The following is a 27,016-nucleotide window of genomic DNA, read 5'->3' as shown; positions in this document are numbered from 1 at the left end:
GACGTTAAACGATGATGATGATGATGATGATACACACGATGGGCTTCTTTCAGTTTCTGTCTACAAAATTTACTCACAAGGCTTTGGTTGGCCTGAGGCCATAGTAGAAGACACTTGTCCAAGGTGCCACACAGTGAGATTGAACTTGGAACCATGTAGTTGGGAAGTAAACCTCTTACCACACAACACACTTCTTACAGTATTAAGAGATTTTACCTCTTATTTCTTGCATTATAGGTGCTTCAGCATCCTCAGTCACAATTAGTGACAATTAAATTTTTCCTTTATAGTATTATATTGTGCCTAGCTATTTGTATCAATTTTTAATGTATGCATTAACATTTCACTGAATCAGCTATAACTTTTTACGGTAAAAATATATATGCTAACAGCTGGATTTAGCGTTTGAATAGTCACTGCTGATGAGCCTATGACTAACAAGCAAAACTAGTCTAGTGATCCTAGAGAAGCTCATGGGATAGTTATCTTCCCTGTCACTTCTTACAGAAATAATTCTCATTTCTTGCAATATAGGTGACAATAAAATATATATCAAACAGACTCCAAAGAAGCTGGTATTATAGCAAGACTTATATCATGTAGTTACATTGATAAAAACTAAGAAAGAGTACAGTGAACTTGCTATGAGTAGTGGAAAATCCAATATTTCAAACAGTGTCCTTCTTCAGGAAAAAGTAGAAAGAAAGAAATCCTCTAAGTTAATAAAAAAAAAAAATTGCTGCAACTGACAAGGAACACAAGACTATGTGAGCTTCATACATAAAAAGTGATAGGAGTAACTGTGAGAAGGAAGAAGGAAGGAGTAATGAAATAAGGGGAAGCAGCCAAAGTCAAAAGTGAGATGAAAAGGAAATGAAGAAAGAGATGTAGGAGTAGAAGGAAAAATGTTCATTTAAACCTATCAGTGACATGGTACCAAGTTTGAATATGAAACAATTCCCCTGTTTCTTTGAAATGTGGATCCATGGTGAGTGGTCCAGGGTTATAGTAGAAGACTTTTGCCCAAGGTGCTATTCAGTAGAACTGAACCCTAAACTTTATGGCTAGAAAATGAACTTAACTACACAGCCATGCCTATCTATATGATAGTTTGATGCAGGCATGGCTGAATAGTTAAGATTGAAATTGCATGGTTTTGGACTTTGTGTCACAACACCATGGTGTGTTTTACTGTAGTCCTGTACCAACCAATGCTATCTAAGGGAATTTAGTATACAAAAACTGCAGGAAACTGATTTTGTGTATACATGGATACTGATATATGTATGTATTTATAAGTTTTTTAATTTTTTTTCAATCTTCCGTAAAAATATGCCAAGCTATGAGGAAATATTACCTTACTTGAAACAGGTGAGAGTTAGTGGTAGGAAAGGAATCCAGCTCTAAGAAATTTGTCTCAATGAATTGTCTGAGCCATGCAATTGTGGAAAAGAGTGGATATTAAAACAATGATAATGATGATGATGATGATGATGATGATGACAATGATGATATATATATATATGCCATGTTGGCTTGGCGATAATTATTATATATATATATATATATAAATTTATACAAGATGGAATAAACAGGCTTTAATTACAAATCATAACAATTGTTTCTGTGCAGTGGTAACAGCTGTTAGTTGCTGAGGTTTTCCATATCATACTATTATATAAATTATTTTATAAATAGTTACATAAATAAATATGATCCCACAGCAACTGTGTACTGGCACGTCATCAGGTGGGTTGCTTTGAAAGCACTGCTGGATCATGTTCAATTTCTCATCTTATCTGCCTTTGCATAGTTAGCATTCTCTCTTCACTGAGTTGCTTATAGATTCAAGGCAACACAAGTTATAAAAATACTGAAAAAATAATGCTAGTAAAAATTAAAAATACAAATTACAAAACAAATAGACAAAAATTTCTAAATAGAAACAGAAATAAAAATCAAATGTGTAAATATAGAGCAAAACTAACATTCTGTATTTTTATTCTATCATATGTTTCTCTAAATTTTTTCTTTTTTTCATCTTAGACTAGAAGTATCCATTACCTCTATTGTTTGTAACTGTTTTACTTCAAATGATCTAAAGTCATCACTTTGCCCCAGCAGGATATCCATTTGTCTGTCAATCCACTCGTAAAACTTAATTTCAGTTATCCTGATACCCATCATAGTCTTTTAATAGTCATTAAGATTCTTATCATACATGAAGAGATTTATTTGCCTTTACCCATGCACACATACAGATTTTTATTCACTCAGTGTATCCATAGAAATATTTATATTTGAATATACATACACATACTTTAATATGAATATATATGTATATACACATTTTCATATCTGTACATATATAAATATACACACTGTCATTTTTATACATGTACTTCTACTACTAGCTGCCAAACTTATGTACATACCTACTTATGTACATACACACCATCTATTGGCAATTCTTGTTTTATATCTTTAGGTTAAATCAATGCTTTTACTCTCACACATACCTAATATTTTTATAATTTTTTTTTTCATACTAATGTGTATGTATGTATTTAAACATAGCAGTAATGATACCAAAAGACAGTATAACAGCAATTTATAGCAAATAACATATTACTATCATTTCATGATCATCAGCACTTTCAAATTATTATAATCATTACATAAAATAGGTAAACAATAATACTAACTTGTTATTGATAATTATCTTATGTTAAGTTTATTTTTGAGTCAACAGAAGATTAAAATCACTTTGAACATTATATATTCTTTCTAAATTCAAGAAATGAACTTTTCAGGCTATGGGTGCAAATGAGGATTATTTCTGAGAGCTTCTTAATTATTTTATCCTTACATAATATTATTTCAAGTGTTTCTTCCAAGTAGAGGTTACATACTTTACAGTATGCATTATATGGTTTTGCATTTTGTAGTACTGACCAAGTGGTGCTGTAGTTTATTTTTTCCTTTTTGAGGTCCCAAAATTTTAAAAAACAGGACCTCAAAAGGAAAAAAAATTTCCTGGTGACAGGAAAGGTATAATGATATTTTTACAACTTGTGTTGCCTTGAATCTTCAACCTACTCAGTAAAGAGAGAATGCTAATCATGCAAAGGCATATAAAAAAGATGAGAAACTGAACATGATCCAGTAGTACTTTCAAAGCGACCCACCTGATGATGTGTTGGTACACTGCTGCTGCAGGATCATATTTATTTATGCAATTATTTATAATATAATTTATATAATAGAAAACTCAGCAATGAACAGCTGCTACCACTGCACAGAAACAATTGTCGCGTTTTATAATTAAAGCCTGTTTATTCCATCTTATTCTATAAATTTATATATAAATTCTATACACTAACAGTGTTCCTCATGTATAACCAGTATAAGGAATGACCCTGCTGTATGACAGCATATGGGAGCCAATAACCACATATATATATTTTTCTCCGTGTTTTTCTCCTTGTCTCCGTATTCTTTCTGTTGAAGAGCGTAGCTCGAAACGTCAAAGACTTTCCGTATTCCCGAGCGTCATACTAATATATACTTTTGTTATTTACACCACCTGTCCTCGTCTGTTGTTATTATTTGTATATTCTCCCATATGATCGGCCATTATTATGATTGACCGTTGACTGAACACTATTCAATTTTTTTTCTCCTTGTCTCCGTATTCTTTCTGTTGAAGAGCGTAGCTCGAAACGTCAAAGACTTTCCGTATTCCCGAGCGTCATACTAATATATACTTTTGTTATTTACACCACCTGTCCTCGTCTGTTATTATTTGTATATTCTCCCATATATATATATATATATATATATATAAAATATATAGTTTTAGGGAAAATAACCAATTTTCAAGAACTCATCGATGAAAATCCACTATCACATATAGAAAAATTAATAATTAAAAGCACAATAAATGAGTATAATATAAAGTAAAGTAAATATCATAAGATAAATATAATATAATATTATACTTTACTTTATATTATACTCATTTATTGTGCTTTTAATTATTAATTTTTCTATATGTGATAGTGGATTTTCATCGATGAGTTCTTGAAAATTGGTTATTTTCCCTAAAACTATATATTTTATATATACTTTATCTATAAGGCTCAATTTAATTTTAATTTTTTATAAATTGATTTTAATTGAGTTTTTTACCTGTAATTTTGGATTTTGTCCCTAATATTATTATATATATATATATATATATATATATATATATATATATATAATTATAAACATATAGAGATCAGCAGGAATTGCTTCACCAACATACTGAAAATTTAGAAATAGCAGTTAAAACTACTAATTCTAACTCCAATTTATTCTCCAACGGATGGCGATATTTATGGCTAGGTTTGTTTTCATTTATTTCTCTTCCGTTGTTCTATGTGAGCCATAAATATCGGCATCCGTTGGAGAATAAATTGTAGTTAGAATTAGTAGTTTTAACTGCTATTTCTAAATTTTCAGTATGTTGGTGAAACATTTCCTGCTGATCCCTATATGTTTATAATTACAAATGGTTTACCGATAAAGGTTTTTTTGCATACTGAACAACTTGGCAAAATTGTTAATTATTAATTTATTAATTAATTAGCAATTCCCTGCCCTATATTTATATATATATATATATACATATATATATATATACACACACACACACGTGCATGCACAAACACACACACACACAGGGGTCAGATTCCCAGTGTCTTATGAAGCATTGTCTGTCTCTCTTTATGAGATTGATGAAATAAGTACCTAAATATGAGGCAAAACTAGGGCCATATTGGCCCAGCATGCTGCTGTTCAGTGCATGCAATTGTATTTAGCAGTGCACAAAATATGATTTTCAGTTAATTCCAATAACTATAACGAAAAGAAAAGTCATTAGCATTAATGAAAATTACTCAAAACAAGCAAAGGAGAACACTGAAATTTGAGCTGATCAAAAATAGGAGATATGCAGAGAAGAAGGGAACCTGATCTTTGCTAGCTTTGTGACAACCCTGGAATGTGTGTTAATCTTATTAGATCTAAGCAAAATACTAACAGCACACAGTGACTAAGATTTCAGTATGAGTAATAGATACAGATTTTTGGTGTGGACATAATCTCAGATAGTGAAAGCATATGGCCTAGTGGTTAGGGTGTTGCACCCATCATCTTATGATAAATATTTCAATCCTGGAGCTATGTAGCATGTTGTGTTCTTGAGCAAAACACTTCATTTAACATTACTCCAGTTCAAGTAGTTGTAAATGAGTTCCAGTAATAGCTGGGAAGTTGACCCTGTGATGGGCTAGTGTCCTATTCAGTGGAGAGTGTTGTAATTTCATTCACTTATATGTCATGGAAACAGGTTATTCACTATTTCTCAAACTCACAACAGACCTAAGAGTAAGTGATAATTCACTGATAAGACAATTTGAAATAACTGTTATTCTTCTGCATGAAGAATATATAGCTAGGTGCAGACTACCTAAAATATTACAGCATTGTATAGAAAGCCTTGCTGTAGTTGTTGCAGTTCTCTTCTCTCTGAGTTCAAACTCTGTCAACTTTGCCTCTCATTTTTTCAGGTCAATAAAAAATATAGCAATATATAGTGATGGATTAACAGAACTGTTTGTAGGTCAAGCTAAGATGTTTTTTGGTATCTGTTTTGGCTCTTTGCCATCTGATAGCAATGTCTGTGACAGCATTGATGTCAAATTGTTCTTTGAATATACATCAGTATAATGGAGAGGAGAGACTTCTATGTGTGGACAAACTGCCAGTCTTCCCTGAAAAATCTTGCTATGGTCAGAGCATACGTATTCAAGACATGCCATTGACACTGACCAATAGAAGGCTTCCCCTATGTTCATTACTTACAGCTTCCCTTACAACAGAACATAATGAAATTATTTGAAGAACTACATTGCTAAGCAAAGGAGGCAAGTTTACTTTTATGGTTCACTAGAAGGATATTCAGCATTACCCAGAAAATACAGCATTCATCATCATCATCACAATTATAATCATCGTTTAACGTCCGTTTTCCATGCTGGCATGGGTTGGACGGTTTGACTGGGGTCTGGGAAGCCAGGAGGCTGCACCAGGCCCCAATCTGATCAGGCAGTGTTTCCACAGCTGGATGCCCTTCCTAATGCCAACCACTCCGAGAGTGTAGTGGGTGATTTTTACGTGTCACTGGCACAGGCCAGAGGAGCTGGTATCAACCATGATGGGATGGTGCTTTTTGCCCCCACCATTGCTTGACAACTGATGTTGCTGTGTTTACATTCCCATAACTTAGCGGTTTGGTAAAAGACAATGACAGAATGAGTACTAGACTTACAAAGAATAAATCCTGTGGTTGATTTCTTCGACCAACATGACTGAAACGAGTAAAACAATAAAAATCTATGCAATTTTAATCCCGAACAAGGTCGGGTATCTCTGCTAGTATATGTTAAATGCATATATAATGTATAGCAGTAGGAAGTATACAAAAAATATATAGCTTAGTATATACATATAACTGTTGTAAAGTATCTATCATTTAATATACAATACACAAATATATATTGTTTTTTATCAACAATATTAACTTCTCAATGAATGGTCTCCTATAATACTCAACAGCTGAAGTGGTTGAAAAGCTGGCATTATATAGTTTTCCCCATTTGGAGGAAATCTTCAAACATTGCATTCTTGAACTAGTTCCATAATTTCTGAATAACAAAAGTTAATTAAGTAATAAATGAAATATGTTATGCTCATGCTTGTGTAGGTATTTCAACTTTTTTTCCATGTTTTATGAGAAATTTTAAAAGATACCAGAACCAAAATCTATGTAAATGATGTATGAGGATGTAAGTGTAGAATATGTTTCAATACTTCCTAAAATCCCAGTTCATTGGGAATGAACACTTAAATGATTTCTTGATCCTGTATGAACATTGCTAAAAGATAATTGAGGAAATGATTTTTAGGTCAAAGGATAGTTTATGGAAGCCCCAGTCCAGATATAACTGTTATTCACTATCTCCATCTATAATCATCTGTTACATATTTTCCATACTCTTACAAACTTACCTACCCACTCACTGGCCCTTTCTGTTCCTCTCTATCATGTTCACCTTCTACCTTGAGGGTACACTCTCTCTGTCTCTCTTTCCAGCTGAGGAAGCCATGAATTAATTTCTTCATCTTCAGTAAGGCACCTGTTCCTGTCCCTCTATCATATTTTCGCCTCCTTCAATACTTTACCCCACTGTCTTATCTCACTAGCACTTGATGACCTTACTAGTGCTGGTGTCATGAAAAAGCACCCAGTACGCTGTAATGAGGCTGGCATTAGGAAGAGCATTTAGCTGTAGAAATCATATCAAAGCAGACGTTGGAGCTTGGCACAGTCCTCTGGCTTGTTGGTTCCTGTCAAACCCTCCAACCCATGCCAGCATGGAAAAAGGACTGTTAAACAATGATGATGACAACTTATTGATCAGCAGTTAAATTTTCTCCAAAAATGCTACAGAACGTGCACAGAAAATTTAACCCTTTAGCCTTCAAATTATTTCATCATAAGTAATGCTTACTTATTCATATTGTTTTCAATTAATTATGCATTATCTCATTATTTTGAGATTTTGATGAGGTAATGGTTAATTTTTAGAATAATATCATAGGGTTGATAAGGTGGTGAGCTGGCAAAAATGTTAGCACACCAGGCGAAATGTTTAGTGGTATTTCATCTGTCTTTACATTCTGAGTTCAAATTCCAACGTGGTCGACTTTGCCTCTCAAGGTCAATAAATTAAGTACCAGTTGCGTACTGGTGTTGATCTAATCGACTGGCCCCCTCCCCCAAAATTTCGGGCCTTGTTCCTAGAGTAGGAAAGGATATTGTAGGGTTGGTAAGAGGAGCCAGATTTGGCCAGTTTGAGTATAAAACAGGTAGAATATTTTGGCCAGATATGGCTGGTTTGAATGCTAAAGGGTTGAAGAAAGATTTCAGTTCTTAGGGGAATCAGACAGTAGAGTTAGAAAATAATATCAAGTATTCAACAAATTATTGAATTTGACAGAATAAGAATAGCCTGTGCAAAGTTCAGGGAGTTACTATCTCTGCTGGCAACTAAGGGTCTCTTGCTCAGGATGAAAGGTAGACTATATGATGCATGTGTGCGAACTGCCATGCTACAAAGCAGTGAAACATGGGCCATGACTGCTGAGGACATGCGTAGGCTTGAAAGAAATGAAGCTAGTATGCTCTGCTGGATGTGTAATGTCAGTGTGCATACATGACAGAGTAGTTGGCATTAGGAAGGGCATCCAGCTATAGAAACATTGCCAGATCAAATTGGAGCCTGGTGCAGCCACTGGCTCACCAGACCTCAGTCAAACCGTCCAACCCATGCCAGCTTGGAAAATAGATGTTAAATGATGTTGATGATGAACACTGCTATTATTTCACTAACATACATACATATGAATTTTAAAAATTTATTAGAAATTCCTTGCCTTCTTAAAAACATGTTAAAGGCTGTCATATTTTAAACACTAGCTGCATATTGAATAGGAAATATTACTTTCAGACAGCAACAGGGTATACTATCAGTCTATGAATACCAACAAGATCTTGAAAGATCATACAAGTTTTAATTAGCCTGGCTACAAACAAATTTTATTGTCAAATTATCTGCTTTGGTATTTCCTCATTTTATTGACCGACCATTTTCCTTTCTGACGCAGCATAAATTATAATTTTAATGATTTTGTTCCCATGCTCATTTTATTTGTTGGTCTGATTAAAAAAAGAGAAATATGGGGTTAAAATGAGTTAAAATATATAAAACAAAATTTATTAAATGTTACTAGTAGGTACCTAAAATTATTCTTGGTAGTTCGTGTTTAATACAAACCAAACTTACATCTGGAAGGAAGCAAAAAAAAAAAAATACTTGTTAATTAGCATACTTGAACAAGTGATAAAATCAAAGCAGTAGCTATGCACTGTTTCAACAACATTTTTCCAAGAGTTTTAATGCTTCTGGCGGATCTTTCTGAATTGACGGACACCACTTGTTTTCTTAACGAAACACTTTCAAACTTGGGATACTGGTAGAATGTGTCATATAAAACATCTTTTTCTCTTAGCCTTCTTAACAAAAATTTCTATATTGCAAGTTATTTCATATTAAAGTTGTCGTATTTCTGTAATTTCAATCAATCACCGACGTCTATTCAGCTGAATACAGTTACTGCTGTTTTTGTAAACAATAATTTTTACCGGTGTCAAGATCGTTATTCCCTGGTAATTATATCGTTATTCCCTAGTAAATGTTTAGGGTTCGGGTTTTAGGGTTAGGGTTATGAGTTAGGTTATGGCAAAAATAATAACCCTAACTCTAAAACCCAAACCCTAAAGCTAAAACCAGTACAAACGCACGAACGATGTTATAAATAACAGTACCGCTACAGTTGTTGTTGACAAACAACGGCACTAATTTTATTCAAGGGAAAAGATCCCATTACACCGCACAATGTGTGGTGTTCACAATTCACAGCAGTAATTGTTTTCACCTCAATAGACGTCAGTGATTGGTTGAAATTACCGAAATACGACAATTTTTTACATGAAATAACTTCAAATACAAAAAATTTTATCTGTTCTATAACACAAAATATACAAGTATACGAAGTTTGAAAGTGTTTCGTTACCAAAAACTCTACATAAAACATAAATGAAAAGTGGTGCCCACCAATTCAGAAAGATCCCTTTTAGCTTTACAGACTTGCTTATAATTCTGACGAACACACACTCTATAAATGCTGACATGGTTTGTTATCTTCTGAAACAATGATAATAAATCAACGTAAATCATACATTGAAGATAATGAAAGAGAACAAATTTATCATAAATTCTCTATTACTTTGTATCATATCACTTATCTTGGAAGTGATATCCATTGAAAAAGACATGTCGTTTCACAGGCGAAATGCTGTGCTTGAGAAGAACTGTTGAGTCAAGCAAAATTGAAATCGTAGTCGTGGCTGATACCAGTGCCTGGCACCTGTGCTGGTGGCACATAATAAGCACCATTCAAGCATGGATCAATGTTAGTGCCACTTGACTGGCTCCCTGTGCTGGTGGCACGTAAAAAGCACCATCCAAACATGGCCGATGCCAGGGTAAGATATACTGGTCACTGCTATTGAAGTGAACATGAATTAGTGAATGAGCTCTTTCTGTGGATCCTGAACCATGGAAATTCTCATGCTGGACAACACAGAATGACATACATTGATCAACTCTTTTTGTGATGTTGAGTTATAAATAGAAGACCTCAGCAGTGTCATGGAAGACAGGAATACTTGGAGAGAAAAAGTGGTTTTGGTTTGGGTAACCTGCTAAAATGATATACAGAAAACAATGGATTGTATTATATATAGTAGGAAATTTACATTTAGCACTCATATATTAGTTTCAAATTTGGCACAAGGCCAGCAATTTTGAGTCACTAGGGAAGGTGATTACATCAACCCCAGTGCACAACTGGTACTTACTCTATCGACCCCTGAAAGGATGAAAGGCAAAGATGACATCAGCATAATTTGAATGCAGAACATAAAGATGGACAAAATGCCATTAAGCATTTTGTGTGGTGTGCTAACAATTCTGCCAACTCACAACCTTATTTGACACTCAAATATTACTCACAAATTTAAATTCATAATCAGAGCTATGAAAGTAATAGGGATAGGAATGGGATAAGCATTACTGAAGTTATAGTAATTCACATAAAGTAGCTGTAGAATATTGCCACTACCTTACTTATCAATACTGACATAAAAATAAATCAAATTCAGAAAGATATATCAAGCAGCTTAAAGCTATAATTTTATAATGTGTTGATTCTTCATTTTCTCTCATTTTATTCTGAGCTACATTGTTTAGTAGTGATAGATTGTGGTTACAACTATTTTCTCTACATATGTTGAAAGCTTAATTGACATCTTTCATCTTTCTTTTACTTGTTTCAATCAGTGGAATGCAGCCATGCTGGGGCACCATCTTGAAGGGTTTTGTCGAAGAAATCAACCCCAGTTCTTATATTAAGTTTGGTATTTTTTTTCCTATTTGCTGAACTGCTAAGTTACAGGGACATAAACAAACACTGGTTGACAAACTTTGGACAAAATACACACACACAGAGAAATGTATGTTGTATGTGTGTGTGTGTGTGTGTATGTATATATATATATATATATATATATATATATACTAGCAGCTAAACCCGGTTTCACCTGGTCTGTTTGGATGATGTGGCTGTGATTGTTTTCGGTTAGACATAATCTATAACAGCGTTTCTCAACCTGATCATTTCGTGTCCCGTTTCGATTGGAGCCTCAGAAAATGACTTCAGGAGTTGTGAAGAAAGAATTTGTATGTAGTCTGTTTGTGAGAGCTGTTCTATTGAACGTCTGTCTAATCATTAAAAGATTTATTTAATTATGAACATAGAAAGAAATTATACATTAATCACAATTTTTGTAAGCAGTTTTATCCGTAAAAATTTTATTTGCAGAGAGCAGAAATTGAAAGATATATGAAATGGATGTGCGTATGTGTGTGTGTGTATGTGAGAGAGAAAGCAACTGGTGTTAGTGGCAGAATAACATTTGAAAAGCAAATCTGTGAATGAAAAATAAGTTCAGACCTCTACATGGTAGGTAAACCTGGTAGACATAGCAGCCAAATCTCCCTCAAAACACCCTACTGTATTAATGTGAGAATTCTGCATATTATGTTAAGAATTGCTTTAACAGAAAGTTAAGCTGTAAGAATGAACGGGAAAATTGTGTGTAAGAATTAATAGCAGACATATCCAATTTAAGAAAAGTGAAGTATGGAATAAGTAATTGTTATACGCTTATAGAAAAACAATTTATATTATAGAAATTGATACATACCTGTTGAAGATTAAAATGAGCTAGTGTTTTCGACACGTGTGTAATCATAGAGAAACTGAAAAACATGAAATGTCAGTTTGTGTGTGTATTTTTAGCAGGATTTTTGCATTTAGCAGGAGTTGGTTTCTTTTATCTGTCAACCAATGGCCAAACAAGTGAAAAGGGAAGGCAATCTTTTGAAGTTGAATGAAGATACATGGTGAGTTTTATGACTGAACTTCTTTTGAAGTTGTGGTGAGAGGGGAGAATTGATGTGCGTGCATATGTCTGTGTGTGTGTATGTTTGATGGGGTGCGTGCGACAGAGAGTAATGTTGATGGTGTATGTGTATATGAGAGAGAGAGATAAATGAAATTTATCATTTAGTTTATTTATTTATTATGTATGTATGTATGAATGGCTTCAGTGACACACATACATGCACGCACTCAGGTTGTTTTAATCGATTTTCTCTGTAAGTATGGGGGCTAGGGAAAAAATTAGTGCGTTCCAATCTATGCACCCGTTTCCACATGTGTGCCATTTTTCACGCGAATCCACCCAGCTGTTTGGCCGTGAACCTCAAGACAAGAAAGAATACAACACTCGGCCAACTTCAATTTATATTATATATATATAATGATGTCCTCCACACAGTTTCCAATTACCAAATTCAGTCACAAGACACTGGTTAACTCAGGGTTATAGAAAACACTTGTCTAAGGTGCTGCAAGTAGGACTGAACCCAAAACCATATGGTTGCAAAGCAAGCTTATTAACCACACATCCATGCCTGCATCAACTATACCAATTGCATCTATTATTGGGTACTGACATCAAACTATAATTATTTTTATAGCTAAATGTGAATGTAACCATATAACCTTATATTTAACATCAATATATGAGATACTTCTTTTTCCAAAACATTGATTATTAATCAGTATGACATTAAAAGAAAATTCAAGCCCACAGATTGTGAAAAATGGTTTATTAAAAAAAAAAAAAATGTATATCATATATTTGTGAGTGTGTGTGTGTGTGTGTATATATATATATATATATATATATATATATATATATATATATATATGCGAGTAAAAATAAATACAAAAAAGGTGGGTTTTTTTGTATGATTGTGTATAGAGGAATATATTTTGCTTAAAAGAGTTCCAACACTGTCTGTTTTTTATGTTTTATTTATATTCCTGCAGAACTAATGTGGGGTATAGAATATGGAATATACAATATATAATATGATATACAATATAAAATAAAATAACATAAAAATGGATGGCACCATGAAAGAAAGTATTGAATGTAGATGAAATATTGAGTGTTCAATATAAAGGATCAAATATATAAATATATAAATATAAATATATATATATAAAGGCGACTCGAGTTTCAGGGCTATTTCCCTTCGTCATGGCCGGTATGACAGACTTTAACAGACTGTTAAAGTCTGTCATACCGGCCATGACGAAGGGAAATAGCCCTGAAACTCGAGTCGCCTTTATATATATATATTTATATTTATATATTGGATCCTTTATATTGAACACTCAATATTTCATCTACATTCAATACTTTCTTTCATGGTGCCATCCATTTTTATGTTATTTTATTTTATATTGTATATCATATTATATATTGTATATTCCATATTCTATACCCCACATTAGTTCTGCAGGAATATAAATAAAACATAAAAAACAGACAGTGTTGGAACTCTTTTAAGCAAAATAACATATATATATATATATATATATATATATATATATATATATATAGATGTGTGTGTGTGTGTGTGTGTGTATATATATATAAAAGCAAACATTATAGCTTCTGACCATTTCGTTCAACCATGTAATGTAACCTTGCCAATTACATTGATGGATTTAACAGTGAAAAATATGCTTTTCACTTTAAACATTCATAAAAGTTCATTTATTTTTTGCTAAGCACTCATGAAAAAATATTTCAAATACTCATATGAAGACACCAAACTGTGGCTGTCCAATTATTTTAATGCGGCAACCATATATCATTCAACAACCTTTCTACCATTTTTAAAATGGTTATCATGTAAACAAGTGACAGAGTTCATATGCAGCCACTCAAAGCTATTCAATGTAGGAGCCAAATGCACATTACGTCCAACAATGAAACCTCCTAGACCAATGACTATTCACATCTCAGTGAAAATGTTTTATCATTCACTGTAACCATTACCTGTCTACCTTCACCGATTATATATATAATATATTACTGAGTACTGACATCAGACTATAATTTTCTTAATAGCTATGAAAAAACTTCAACCATTATCTAGTTCCACCAAAAGGGATTAAAAGAACAGAATTAGTCATACTGTTGCTATTAACCTTCAAATATGGCAGGCAATCCTTCATTTAAATTAATTTTTGTTAGTAGTCATTTGACAAGATTAGCTTTTGATTCTCAACTGAAGTAATTTCAATTCCCTTATTTGGTTACCCATTGCCAGCTTCCTTGGTCCTTTCTTAATAAAATTGGTTCCATTTATCAAATACCAAATCAATATATACTATTATTTTTGAGACTCAATCTGATGAAATGCACTTGGGTACTTAACGTATGTGTAAATATACATAAGATTGTGAATTCATTATATTCATACCTATGTTTATGTTCATAATTTGGATTGCCTATGTTGTATTGAAAGAATTGTAACTACAAAATTAAAAATAATACCATAAATTCTAGTCTTTATAGCTTAATTAGTAGTAGGTAGCTTCACCCACTACAAAAGCATATGCTACAATATCTGGAAAAAAAAAAAAAAAACTCTAATATGTCAATGTTTTCATGAACAGTAACTACAAAAAAAAAAAAAAAAAAAAAAAGAGAAAGAGAAAAAAGATTCATAAACTATTGTACACCCACACAACAAGAAAGTTTTAAAAAGAAACCTGTACAGTATCAAAAAGTATCTCTATTTGCACACAATATTTTCTGGGTGTAATCAATCCAAAATACAACTACAAACCTACTTAAAAACTAACATTACATTCATTAGGCTTCCCTTCTCCCTTTTGTCTGACCCAGATAAATATGAAACGCATTCAATTAATTTTTATATTTGCTTCTCCCAGACAAGGTTGGATATAACTCTGTAATAAATCCTGAAATTGTCCCACATTGACTTCAAGTCAATGAACTCACTGAGTCATTTTCTAAATTTCAATATTATTACAAAATCAAATTTGAACTACATTAATCCATTTGATATCAATGGCCCCTATTTTTAAACTACCCCTTTTTACAGTATATTTAAATGAAAGCCTTGCATTACCAATGTAATAATGAACAAGTTATTTTATTAACCTTTTAGCACTGAAACTAGCCATATTCTGCTGAAAATTTCTATATATTCTAAGTTAAAACTGATCAGATCCAGCCTCTCACACCTACCTTATGATGTCATTCTTAAAAAAGACAATCACATCATCAAAATCTCAAAGCTATGAGATAATACTTGATTAATTCAAAATTAATTCAAAACAATGTGAATAACATTTGACAGAGTAATCTGAATGCTAAAGCATTAAATCCCTTCAAATTTGTTACTTTCAAAACGAAGTGAAACATATTTTGCTAGAAATTTGGTGAGAAAAGGGTTAAAATCACTCCTTATTTTCCTGCTACATAAGTCTCAATAAAATGTAAATAATAAAAAAAAAAAGGAGAAAAATTAAAATAGAACAAGAAGTTCATTAAGAAATAATTCACTTTATTGACAAATAGATGTTAGGAAAAAAAAAATTAAATATAACTTACCAGCTTAGAAATTGTCAATAAGTCTTTTTTTTTTTTCACCCCCAATCATAACTTACATTACAAAAAAAAAAAAAAAAAAAAAAAAATACAGGGAGGGGGATCTATAATGTGCATATAGACACACACAGACACATGCACAGAGACATACAAGTAAAGAATGGAAAAATAAATAAAAGTTGTTTACTGATCATTAAAGAAATTTGAGTAGAGAACCATCGAAAGCATCTATCTCCAGAGATAAGAGGGCAAATAGGTAGAAATGATAGCTGGAAATGTAGATGTTTCAAATATATGTGCAAAGAAGGGCCCAGGATGGTTTCTCTACCATAAACAGCTGGACAGCAGAATGCCATCAATCCTGTTAGAAAAATAAGGGTTCTTTTGTTGGACTGGAGACATTATTACACTTACGTTATTGAAAAATTATCTATTTTGGTGACCACTTCAGATGAGAAAGAAAGAAAAAATATAAACAAAACAAATAAAATAGCTATCTATCTATATATATATATATATATATATATATATATATATATATATATATATATATATATATAGATAGATAGATAGATATAGATACACACACACACACACACACATTTTCTGTCTAAGTGTGTGTGTGTGTGTATATATATTGTATAAATCTAAAAACTAAAAATACTGGTCTTATAAACAAAATTTGTTGGATTTAAAAAATAGCAGGATTGAGGAGGAAGAAGAAAATAGTTTTGGAGTATGTTATTTAATAGGAAAGGAAACCCACTCAGCAAACAAATACACTGATAGTTAACTACATGGGAGAAATATATTTTGTTTTTAAATATACTATAAAATCAGAAAATCAAAAGCAGGCAATCCTGTATTTTTTCTATAGAGATCAAATTAAAGGGGAAACAAAAGATTAACGTCTATATCCCTTTCTTTAAAAAAATTTTAAATTAATAAATAAAATTCAAAAATTTTTAAAAAAATGAAAAGAAGAAAATCTTCATTGTCTACATCTGTTGGAGTTTGTAATTAAAAAAAAAAATCACAAACATTTACCTTCATCTATGATGAAATAAAGGGTAGATGAAAGTAACAAAATATAGTATTGGTAAAGAAGAGAATGTTTTAAAGTGAACCTCATGTTGGAACATTAATTTAGATGTCAAATATGATGATTTGAGATCAAGTGGCAGTGAAATCAGCAAGTTGTAAAGATAGAAAATTCATTTTTTTTTTCTTTTTTAGTAAACACAAAAAGGAATCTACCTTCCAATTTACATGGCCACCAAGAGATATCAAACAGAATTTTATTTTTAAATAAGAAATAATTTATTAATTCATCAAACAGAAAAATTTAAGGAAGATGCTTTATGTGTCGAGATATTTTGCTTTTCTTGTCAATTTTACCTACACATGAAATAGAAATGTTTTCATAGAGATAATGTACTTTGAGAATGTTATATAAATCTTACAGAATGTTTCTGCTGATGGAATTTCAGAATATAAAGCCAATAAAGTAAAAATAAAATGATGTGGATTACAAATGAATAACTACTGAATAATTAAAACAATTATCAATAATAATGATAAAAAAAAAAGAATCAAACACAGGCACACAAAGGAACAAAAGTCAATAATTTAGAAAATCCATTTCATTATATTCAAACCTCTTCATTAGTTTAGAAATCATTTAGAATGAGATAATTTTATTTCTGCAAATATCTTGTTACAATACCATTTTCATTTAAAATTTTAAGAGTTTGCATGTGTGTGTGTGTATGTTATTTGGTTGCTTATGGCTTTTCTAGTGTTTTTGTCTGGATGCTACAAAGAACCATATAATTGAAAAAGAAAGATACGTTAGGGAATAGAGTAATATTAAGTGGAGAATAAAGCGAAGTATCTAAAGAGATCACAATGATAGACAGGATGTAATTGAGTTGAAATGATAAAAATACGTGTCATCTAATATTTCTTTACTCTAAAATATTAAGAACAGAAACATAATAGGAAATCGAAGAGAAGACTCTGAGCAAACCAGTAATACTATAAAAACATTTCAAAAGTAGTGAAAATGGAAACACACACACACACGCATACACACAGAAATAAAAGTATTCTACAAAGAAATCTCTATTTTATTATTTTGTAACAAATGAATGAAATGATGATATAAAATGCAATAAATAGATGAGATGATCAGGAGATGAAATATCTCCTTATTTCTACTTTTTAAAATAATTCATTGGAAGTAATTGAAGAATACTATTTTCCATAGTTTCAAAAAGTTATTATCTGGTTGGCCAAGATCCTACAAACATATATAAAAGTAAAAATGTATTAAAAACCTAATATAATATTCCTATTACTTTTCATATCAATATCATCAAGAATTAGAATAAATAAGCTGGTTTAAAATTAGTACAATTTTTGAAAGGAAGAGATCATTTTGAGATATTGAAAAAGATCCACTTTGACACTGAATAAAAAAGGAACTTCAATACAGATGTTCAGTATAATTTGATGGTAGTCAACTAGAAAGATCCATTATAGCAATTTTGAAAGTATATAAGCAAAAGTTAAAATATTAATATAACAGATTACTAGTCTTTAATTATAGTGCATTAGAGCAAATGATTTTATGAACTATAAGATTATACAATGTTGATTCAGTCATAACTCTCAGAGCAACTGAAATAATCTGTTAAAGACTATGGAATATTGTGAAATACACAAAGATGAAAGCGAATCCATTTATACAAAGTAATTAAAACTTCTGCATTTAGGAATATTTGTTTTGCAATATAAACTATTCTTTCTTATAGTGGTCCTCATTTCAATATATTTTTATAAGTGGCCCTCATTATCTCAATATACTGATTGATTTAGTAATGTAATCAGCATTAGGGCAAACACAAATGAACTAAATAGATTATGAAAACAATCTCAAACTGAATACTAGTTAGATGAGTATGGAATGATGTGTAATAGATAATTACACACGTTATGAAATAAAGTGAACAAATTCGGATGATAAAGTTATAAAGAAACCTTGTTTTGGAAACAAAACCAAACCCCCCAAATTTTCCTAATGACATAAAAATAATTTAATGATCTAAAATATATATTTAAAAATCTGAAGAAAATAGAAAAATATTGAAGGTTAGAAGAATTGATCAGAAATAGAAATTACCAATCATGATAATACAACTTGTGTATCAATGATATAGACACAGTAACTGAGTTAATATATGTTATAAAATAGCATATAATACTTTAAACCTATATTAAGTACGTTTTTTTTTTTTTCCTATTATTAACCAATGTCAGTAACCATTTTTTATACATTATATTACAAATTAAGGTCTTTGATTATGCTGCTGCAATTAGATACATTTCATTTCACCTAATGAATAATCCTCAAATTACAGACTTATTAACTTGAAAAATAACTCAAGTATTTACTTTTAGAGCCATCTTCTCTTGTGAAATTGTATACATTAAGTGTGCTAAACTGTTATAATTATGATCATCGTCAGTAGCAACTATATTAATAATGGCTGATCAGTCATCAGAATATTAGAAAATAGGTTTTCCATTGCAGAACTAGAAAAGTAAAAATCAAATTTTAAAAGAAATTGAAAGTATGATAACTGCTGAGCATTATTAAAATTAAGAGGAGGCTTGCAAAATTAGATAAAACAACACAGACAGGAATAAATAAAGTTAATTATATAAATGATAATTTTTGTTTAGAACTGGAAAATTGCTATTCAACAAAATGAGATGAGATCAATGGATGCAAAGGGCCATTATTGACCAATAGAATTATCAATGTAAAATTAATTTTAAATAAGGTTTTATGAGAGAAACTGATTAAAATAATGAAGGCCACAAAATGAATTATTCATGAGCACAGGGGAAAAAAAATACTGTAGAAAGCTAATTTACATGAAAGGATACATTATAACTATGTGTTTGTGTGTGTTTATATTACCAAATTGCAAACTGACACTGTCAACTAGTTACCCTGGTGCTTATATTAAGAACTGATTGCAAAGGCTGTTCTTTGTATAGAAATGGCAAGCATTGCGAATTGTCTTCAGGGGAACAGTAGGTTGGCAAATCTTCATAAGACTAGTGCACGGACGGACAAAGCTCACAGAGATAGTCCACAATATGGTGAAGCCTTAATAAATAATGCTTACAACAGATATATTTTTAAAAAGATAAGATTTGTAATGGCAGTAGTTAGCAAGGGGAAGTTTTTTGACATGATACTTTACAGTTCATAAGTAACATTTTACATACACTCAACATAAGCCAAGAAACCTAGAATAAGATGGATTCAAAGAAGATGTCAAACAAGTGATGAATATCTGATTAACATTCACTTAGTAATAAAGTTTTTAATTTTATAAAATAAAAACAAATTTTTAACAAAATAAATATTCATTGGGTGCATAAAAGAGCTGAGATGTTTGAGAATAGTGACTTATACATTACTGCTGCTTATCTCCAAGTAAAGGTATACAGATAATTTAATGGCAGTGGTTTTTAGGATCTGATAGTCTGATTGGTCAGTCAGTAAAGAAATATATAATGCAATCCATACATACCATATACATAACCTTTTAACTTATATAGCATGTGAGCCTCAAAGGACAGAAGAGATAATAACAGTGGCAGTAAGTCCCTGAGGTCACATACATCAGTAGCAATACAACAACCATTATCACAATTACAAATTGTGTATTTGTTCTTTCACATGGCATCAACATTGGAAATTTGAAGATAGTTTGAATTCAATACTCTTAGAATTTACTAAAAGTGATAGTCACTGAAGCTCTCTTTCCAACCAGTTTCATACATTATTTTGCAAACAAAAATGTTACATGACATATAAAATTTATATACGAGAGGTAATAATTAATAAAATAAAATTTTAAGGTATCTCCTACTGCTTGATAAATAGAATTCTGAGTTTTTGAGGTGATAGAGTACTGTTAGAAAGTTGAAATCAGTTGAACTGCTAGAAAATAGAGGAAAACAAAACAAATATCAAAGACTTCCCTTCAAGATAACTGTTTTCTTAAATAGTTTTGCCAACTGTAGATGAGACTAAAAGAAAAATATTACTTAAAAAGTATTTTAAGAAATTATAAATATAAAAATAACAACCAAAATGAATTGGAATATTCCAACAAAAAGAAAACATTTTTTAAAAGAGACACTAACAGTGGTGAATAAGATTTTTAGAAATTGTTTTGCACACAGGAAAAAATAAAAATAACACACACACGCACACGCTAGCATACAAAATAAATTCTGGTTGGTGATATATTGGCACAAAAATCACAAGTTTTATGTGATGAAGAAATATAGTCGAATTCCTGAATCACATTAGTAAATGTTGGTACTGAATCCAGCTGTTAATACGAGGACCCTGCCCTCAATTAATTTAGATTTGTCGACAAGATCCTTGATACATGATTCATGATATATCTGCCATTGAATCAAATGGTACCCGAGATAAGGGGTAAAATCTAGGTTGAAAAACGAACTAAATTTGTTGCGGAAAGAAAATCTTTTTTCACTAAAAAAAATTTAAATAAATGTAAATAATTTACTTAATATAACTGTGAAAATTCAATTTAAACTTGTATTGATAATTAAAATGAAATTTAAAAAGGAAAATATAATTTCAGTAAAATTTAGGTTTCAAAGGCTTTTTGTTAGAACCACTAAATTACCAGAGTTGAACACAAAAAAATTACCAAAAGGATTTAGATAAAACAGTTTTCTAAGCTAATAACAAAAAAAAGAAAAAAAAAAAAAAGAAAAAGGAAAGGAAAACAGCCACATATTATTATGGCTGATTAGTTGGATTGTTGCTTAGTTACCTGTTGGCATGGCAATAAAGAGGAAGATTGAGGCAATGGCAGTGACAATTCCAAGCCATGTTCAAAGACAATCCAGGTAACCTTGCAAAATGGAAAAGATATTTCCAGGCAGAAAATATGAGTCCGTAAAAGAGGTAAACCAGAGAGGAGGGGTTATAAAATAAAAGCAGTAATAAAAAAGAATATATGTGTATATATAAATGATAAATGCAAAAATTCAGTCTTTTTTCGTTTCCCGATATTCAAAATGAATTGCAACTACAACCACTTAAAAAAAAGAGGGGGTAGATATTAAGACGTAAGTGTAGAGCGGCAGGGCTTTAATTTGTAATCAGTACCGATTCAGTTATTGATGAAAACATTTTATATTTCCAATTATTTAAAATTATCTGTTGGATATTTGCTTTAAATATAAACTTTTCCTGGATGAATAAAAAGCAAGGCAACTGAGTAATGAATTAAAAATTGAAAGAAAATAATGTCTGATACACAGGTGCCAGTTTTAAGATTAACAGCCAATAGAGAAAGGAACTGATGCTATTGTAAATATAAACTCTTATTTAGTACTATTTATGAACATTCATATTAACAACAGGTTTTAGTAAGAGAATAATGAAATTAGTAAGAACACAAATTGGTTAAAATGGGTCTAAGTGTAATCCAAATTAATGATTACTTATATTTTAGTTACCTCTAAAATGAAAGTTGTACATTTTATTAACTTAATTTCAGTAACAGCTAAGTGCTTCAATGGCAGGTACATTATCATAGGATAGTAATATTTTAAAATCACTTCCATATCAAATTACTTTCTGAGAACATCTGTTAAATAAAAATATTGGGATTTTTTTTTTTCTAAACTGCCTTTGAAACACATTAAGTTACAATCCTTTTGAACAGAACATTTCATTTTCGAAAGTGTGTGCAAATACATGCATAGCCATTCACGTGAGAGCATGTATATGCACATGCTTGCTTCTATATAGGTATCCTATTTTAATCACATCTGAAAGACATAATACCTACTGGAATTGAAAGACTGGAATTCAGACTCTATTTTGGCTGTAATTTTTGCTTTCTCTTCAGAGGGATAGGAAAGTATTAGGATATAGATGTTAACTACAGTGGCTAACAAGGAAGGAAGGGAAAGGGGAAAAACAAACAAACTAAAAAAAAAAAAAAAAAAAAAAAAAAGACTTGCATAATAATCAAAAATGCTCTGAAGTATCTTTCAGATCACCCTATGTCTTGCAGCCAAAAAGCTGAAGAATCTTCAAAGAGAACCAGTTTTTATTATAAGGAATTACATGGCAGATAGTTAGTCCTCTGGTTTAAGAGGCATCAATGAAGATGAATGTTTGCCCTACGTTTGTGATTAGTCTATTGCTCTGCACACAGTTGTTGACTTACTTAGACATAGAGCTGTTTGTTGTTGATGTGGTTGTGTTGAGCAGCTGGGGAGGTATGTGTACTGCTCCAGAGAGAGCTTCTGTAGATGGCAGATGAACTAAAGGACTTCGGCGAGGTAGCTGTCCTGCCTGATGTGCCAAAGTAGAGCTGCTTGATGTAATGGTAGAGTACGAAGATGATGATGATGATGACGATGATGATGATGAACAATTGCTGATACTTGTTGGTTTTGATTGTGATGGCTGCTGCTGTTGTTGTTGTTGTTGTTGTGATGAAGTTATTTGTTTGGTCTGTGGAGCTCTTTTTACTTGGTGAATTGAAGGATGAAGTTGAAATTTATCAAACATATCAATTAAGTCTTGTAAACGATATTGTTCAAGAACGACAAAGCCTTCTAAGTTTGGACTGATCTTGCAAGCACAGTTTAGGCAGTGGACAATATGCTTTTTATCTTGTTCACTCACAAATAAGATATCAAAAACTTCTTCCTACAAATAAAAAGAAAAAAATTATGGTTAATTAAGTAAAATAAACATTTGGTGTCACCTTACCTTATAACTTGCTTACATAAGATTATTTCACTGATTAAGATACATGTTCATTCAAAAATTAATCCATTCAGAACATATTATGTATGGAGGTAACTCAATAAAAGATGATGACAGCAAGAGGTGAGATAGAGTGACCAGAAAAGTGGTCAAGTGCACTGTATTAAGGAAAGGTGTTACAGTAAATTTCATCGTATGATAGGCATTAAGTGGGCTCATGGAAATTGTATTGGTGCGAAAGAGTTAACAAATGTGTCAGCTACATTTAAGTGTGAAGTTCAGATGGATGAAATGCTGAGTTTTATCTTGGAAATAACACGAAAATGGAAGGTGTGAACATATTTTGTTACTAAGATATGCTGAATGGAGAAGGAAAATCAGATTCAGAGATGTACGTGGAAAAGGTTTCGGGAGAATGGCATGCTAATGAGGAAGGTAGAGCCATTGAAACTGAAGAGAAAGGAGTAGACTATATGTCAGATGTAGTATGACTTATGGGAGTGAGATCTAAGTATGAATGTGGAGCAGCAGAGAAGGCTGGACAGAACACAAATGAGAGCTACATGGTGGATGAGCCAGGCATCACTGAAAGAGAACAACACAAACAGCGAATTGCAGAGAATGGATGTTGTGAAGAGAAGGTTGGGAAGGAGAAAAGTAGCCAGATGAGAGGAGTGATGGAAATAAATGTGAAGTAAGACTAAGAAAGGCATTGCTCAATACAATGGAGGTTGCAATGAGAGCAAGAGGGTTGGTAAGTGATGAGATCTATAGGACAAGGCAGACTAGAGAAGACTGTCAAAGACCTGAAAGGTTAACTCCTTTAGCATGGAAAATGACCTTAAAATGCTTGCTGTTATGATGTTTTTGTACATGATATTGTTCAAAATTCATGTTATAATAATTTCTTTCTGAGTCAAACCAATAGAGTGGAAAAGGTCTTGGGTTTACAAAGAAAACTTTCATGCAGGCATACAAAAACACTAAGTGCACATTGTTTTGTATTTTTAATCAAGGTAGGTTAAAGTGATAAGAGAAAGAAAGCCCTGGTCCACATAAACACACCTAGCTGGTTTCCTTACCTTCATGGTGGCTAAAACTAATATGCAATATAGTTAATCTCCAAGATTGTAAAGACAATTTTCAAATATAGGTATGACAAGCACAGCCACAGCAGCTGTAAAAGGAATATACAACGTAACTCTCATGCAAAACAATGCTGAATCAAACCACATGGAATGATGCTGTAGTTGAGGAACTTTCCAATATATTTACAGCATAAAAATAGAAATAATGATGATAATAAAGTCTCTAAACTTAAAAGATAACTATTTTAACTTTTTTTGTTACCTTATTTCTGATCTCATTAATTTCGAAAATAGGAAAGAATTTAGTAAAACAACTGTCATAATTAAGCTGGTATTTGGAACATAACACAACATTTTGACAGTAATTTTTAATTTTACAATGCTTAAAACATGAAGTTTGTATCCTAAAACCAAGGGTGGTGTCTGGTGGATTGGTATCAAAGGATTAAATGTGGATACACTATACTAAAATAATTAAAAACAAACTACAGATAATGAAATCTTGATGCATTGAACTGAATGCATTTGAAAAATTAAAGAAGTTAAATGGAAAAGCAGCCAATACACACCTCACAATCGTTGCAGTAGTGAGCAGCTTCATTCTGAACACGGCCATGCCACTTTAATTCAACACCATAGGCCTCTAGGAAATCCAAACACATTTGTATTTGGCGGAGAGATTTCATTAAGAAAGACCTATAAATATATAAAAGTACATATAAATATAACTGAACACAGGATATCTATCTTTCAATAAAATACAAATAGTTTTCAGGTATAAATATTTCCATGCAAGCAAGCACATAGATGCAAAACACAAGAAGAAAATAGTACTTAATACCAAAGGCAGAGTCAAAGATAAAATTTTATTGAAGCTGAAAAGCAAACTGTTACTCAGAGTTTCACATTTCCTATCACTGAGTGGAAGAAGTAAATTTTCCAAATATTTTACTACCATGTATAATATACACACACATTCTAAGTGTGAAAGCATCTTTGGTTGCTTCAAACTAACAAAACCTTGAGCAGTGAGAATGCCCCTACTTTATTTTCAAACATAACCTAGAGTTAACCCCTGCATTTACCAGACTCTTCAGTTTCTTCCTCTATATGAATGTACCCTGATCTTTGGAAATATGCCACAATGTATCCCATTCCCAAGAAAGGCACCTAACTCTACCAACTGTCACTGTATCTTTTAAAATAATGGAAATAGCCATTAATATCTTCCAATACCTTGAAACTTTCTCTGCCTACTTAATGACCACAAGTTTTTGTAAAACCAGATCAACTGGTGACCTAATCTATATCTCATCAATGAGCTCTCACCTTGGAGACATTTGGTGAAAGCAATGTCACCTTTAACATCAGCAAAACGTTTAAACAGTTTTTGGTATATGAATCATTGATTGAAACAGTCTGGCTAAGGGCTTCACCTGCTTTGTATCACTTTGATTGGTAGCTTCCTATCAGATCACCCTACTGTGTAACACAAGGTCCAGTTTTATATCTCTTAGTCTACCTTCTTTACTTGCCATTATATCTAACAATGTCCACTCCAATGCAGACAGTATCATCTTTTTTTCTCTCCAAACCTCTCAAACAGGGCATTATCCACTCTCAAAATAGATACCATATTCCAAAACCATACTATGAACAAAAAACTTCAGAAACATCTTCCAATGGAGGTATGTCAACTCTGCTTCTTTCAAGAGCAAGAAAAAACAATTGCTACTCACATCATGAAATAGTGAGCTAGAGCCCTCACTATTACTTCAAATGTTGGGCTTCACTTTCACTGAGGTTCTCACCTGACAGCCACTCTCTTCAGGACCAGAAAGTACTTCAGCTCACAGCAATTTTGACACTACACAAACCTCAGGTAAGACTAAAAATGGAATACTGCTCTCACTTCTTGGATGGTGCTGCTGCTATACACAGACACTGTATCCAGAAATGGTGGGGCCACCTGACCGACTGGGGTAATATCATTCACAGACATGCTCAGCCTCTGATTCACAGATGCACTGTTTTTTCTATTGCTATTATAATAGGTTCTGCTCCTCAGAACTGATTGGGCAGATTCTACCTCCACTCATGCATTCATGATACACACATATACTTCATGACCTTTGTAGTGTCCACCTACACCCAGTTCTTCCTTCCCTGCAGATGTTTGACTTGCAAGATTGATGCCATTAATACTCAAGAACATTAATGACATCAATTTTCCTGCAGGAAAGCCATGATGAAAGACAGAATTCTAGAGGGCTGGCATTC

At 32.0% G+C, this 27,016-nt stretch overlaps 1 protein-coding gene across 7 annotated transcripts in view; it reads right to left on the bottom strand.

Moving 5' to 3' along the window:
• Nucleotides 1-8,662: 8,662 nt before the first annotated feature.
• The window catches only part of LOC106880021 (histone demethylase UTY), a 185,083-nt gene continuing 166,729 nt past the window's right edge, over nt 8,663-27,016 (bottom strand). For 4 of the 7 annotated variants that reach the window (XM_052968091.2, XM_052968094.2, XM_052968099.2 and 1 more), the window contains 2 exons: nt 25,306-25,432; nt 22,893-23,588 (listed from right to left, as the gene is read on the bottom strand). In XM_052968091.2, coding sequence (XP_052824051.1) covers nt 23,097-23,588; nt 25,306-25,432 — 619 coding nt within the window. In that variant the 3' untranslated portion in view covers nt 22,893-23,096. Of the gene's footprint in view, nt 8,828-11,857; nt 12,054-22,892; nt 23,589-25,305; nt 25,433-27,016 lie in introns of those variants that run through there. The other 3 variants (XM_089353556.1, XM_089353569.1, XM_089353561.1) reach the window with 2 other exon arrangements.

This window comes from Octopus bimaculoides, chromosome 1, assembly GCF_046866305.1.
Source record: "Octopus bimaculoides isolate indiv1 chromosome 1, ASM4686630v1, whole genome shotgun sequence".
Taxonomy (NCBI): Eukaryota; Metazoa; Mollusca; class Cephalopoda; order Octopoda; family Octopodidae; genus Octopus; species Octopus bimaculoides.
This window is presented reverse-complemented; position numbering and strand designations above follow the sequence as displayed.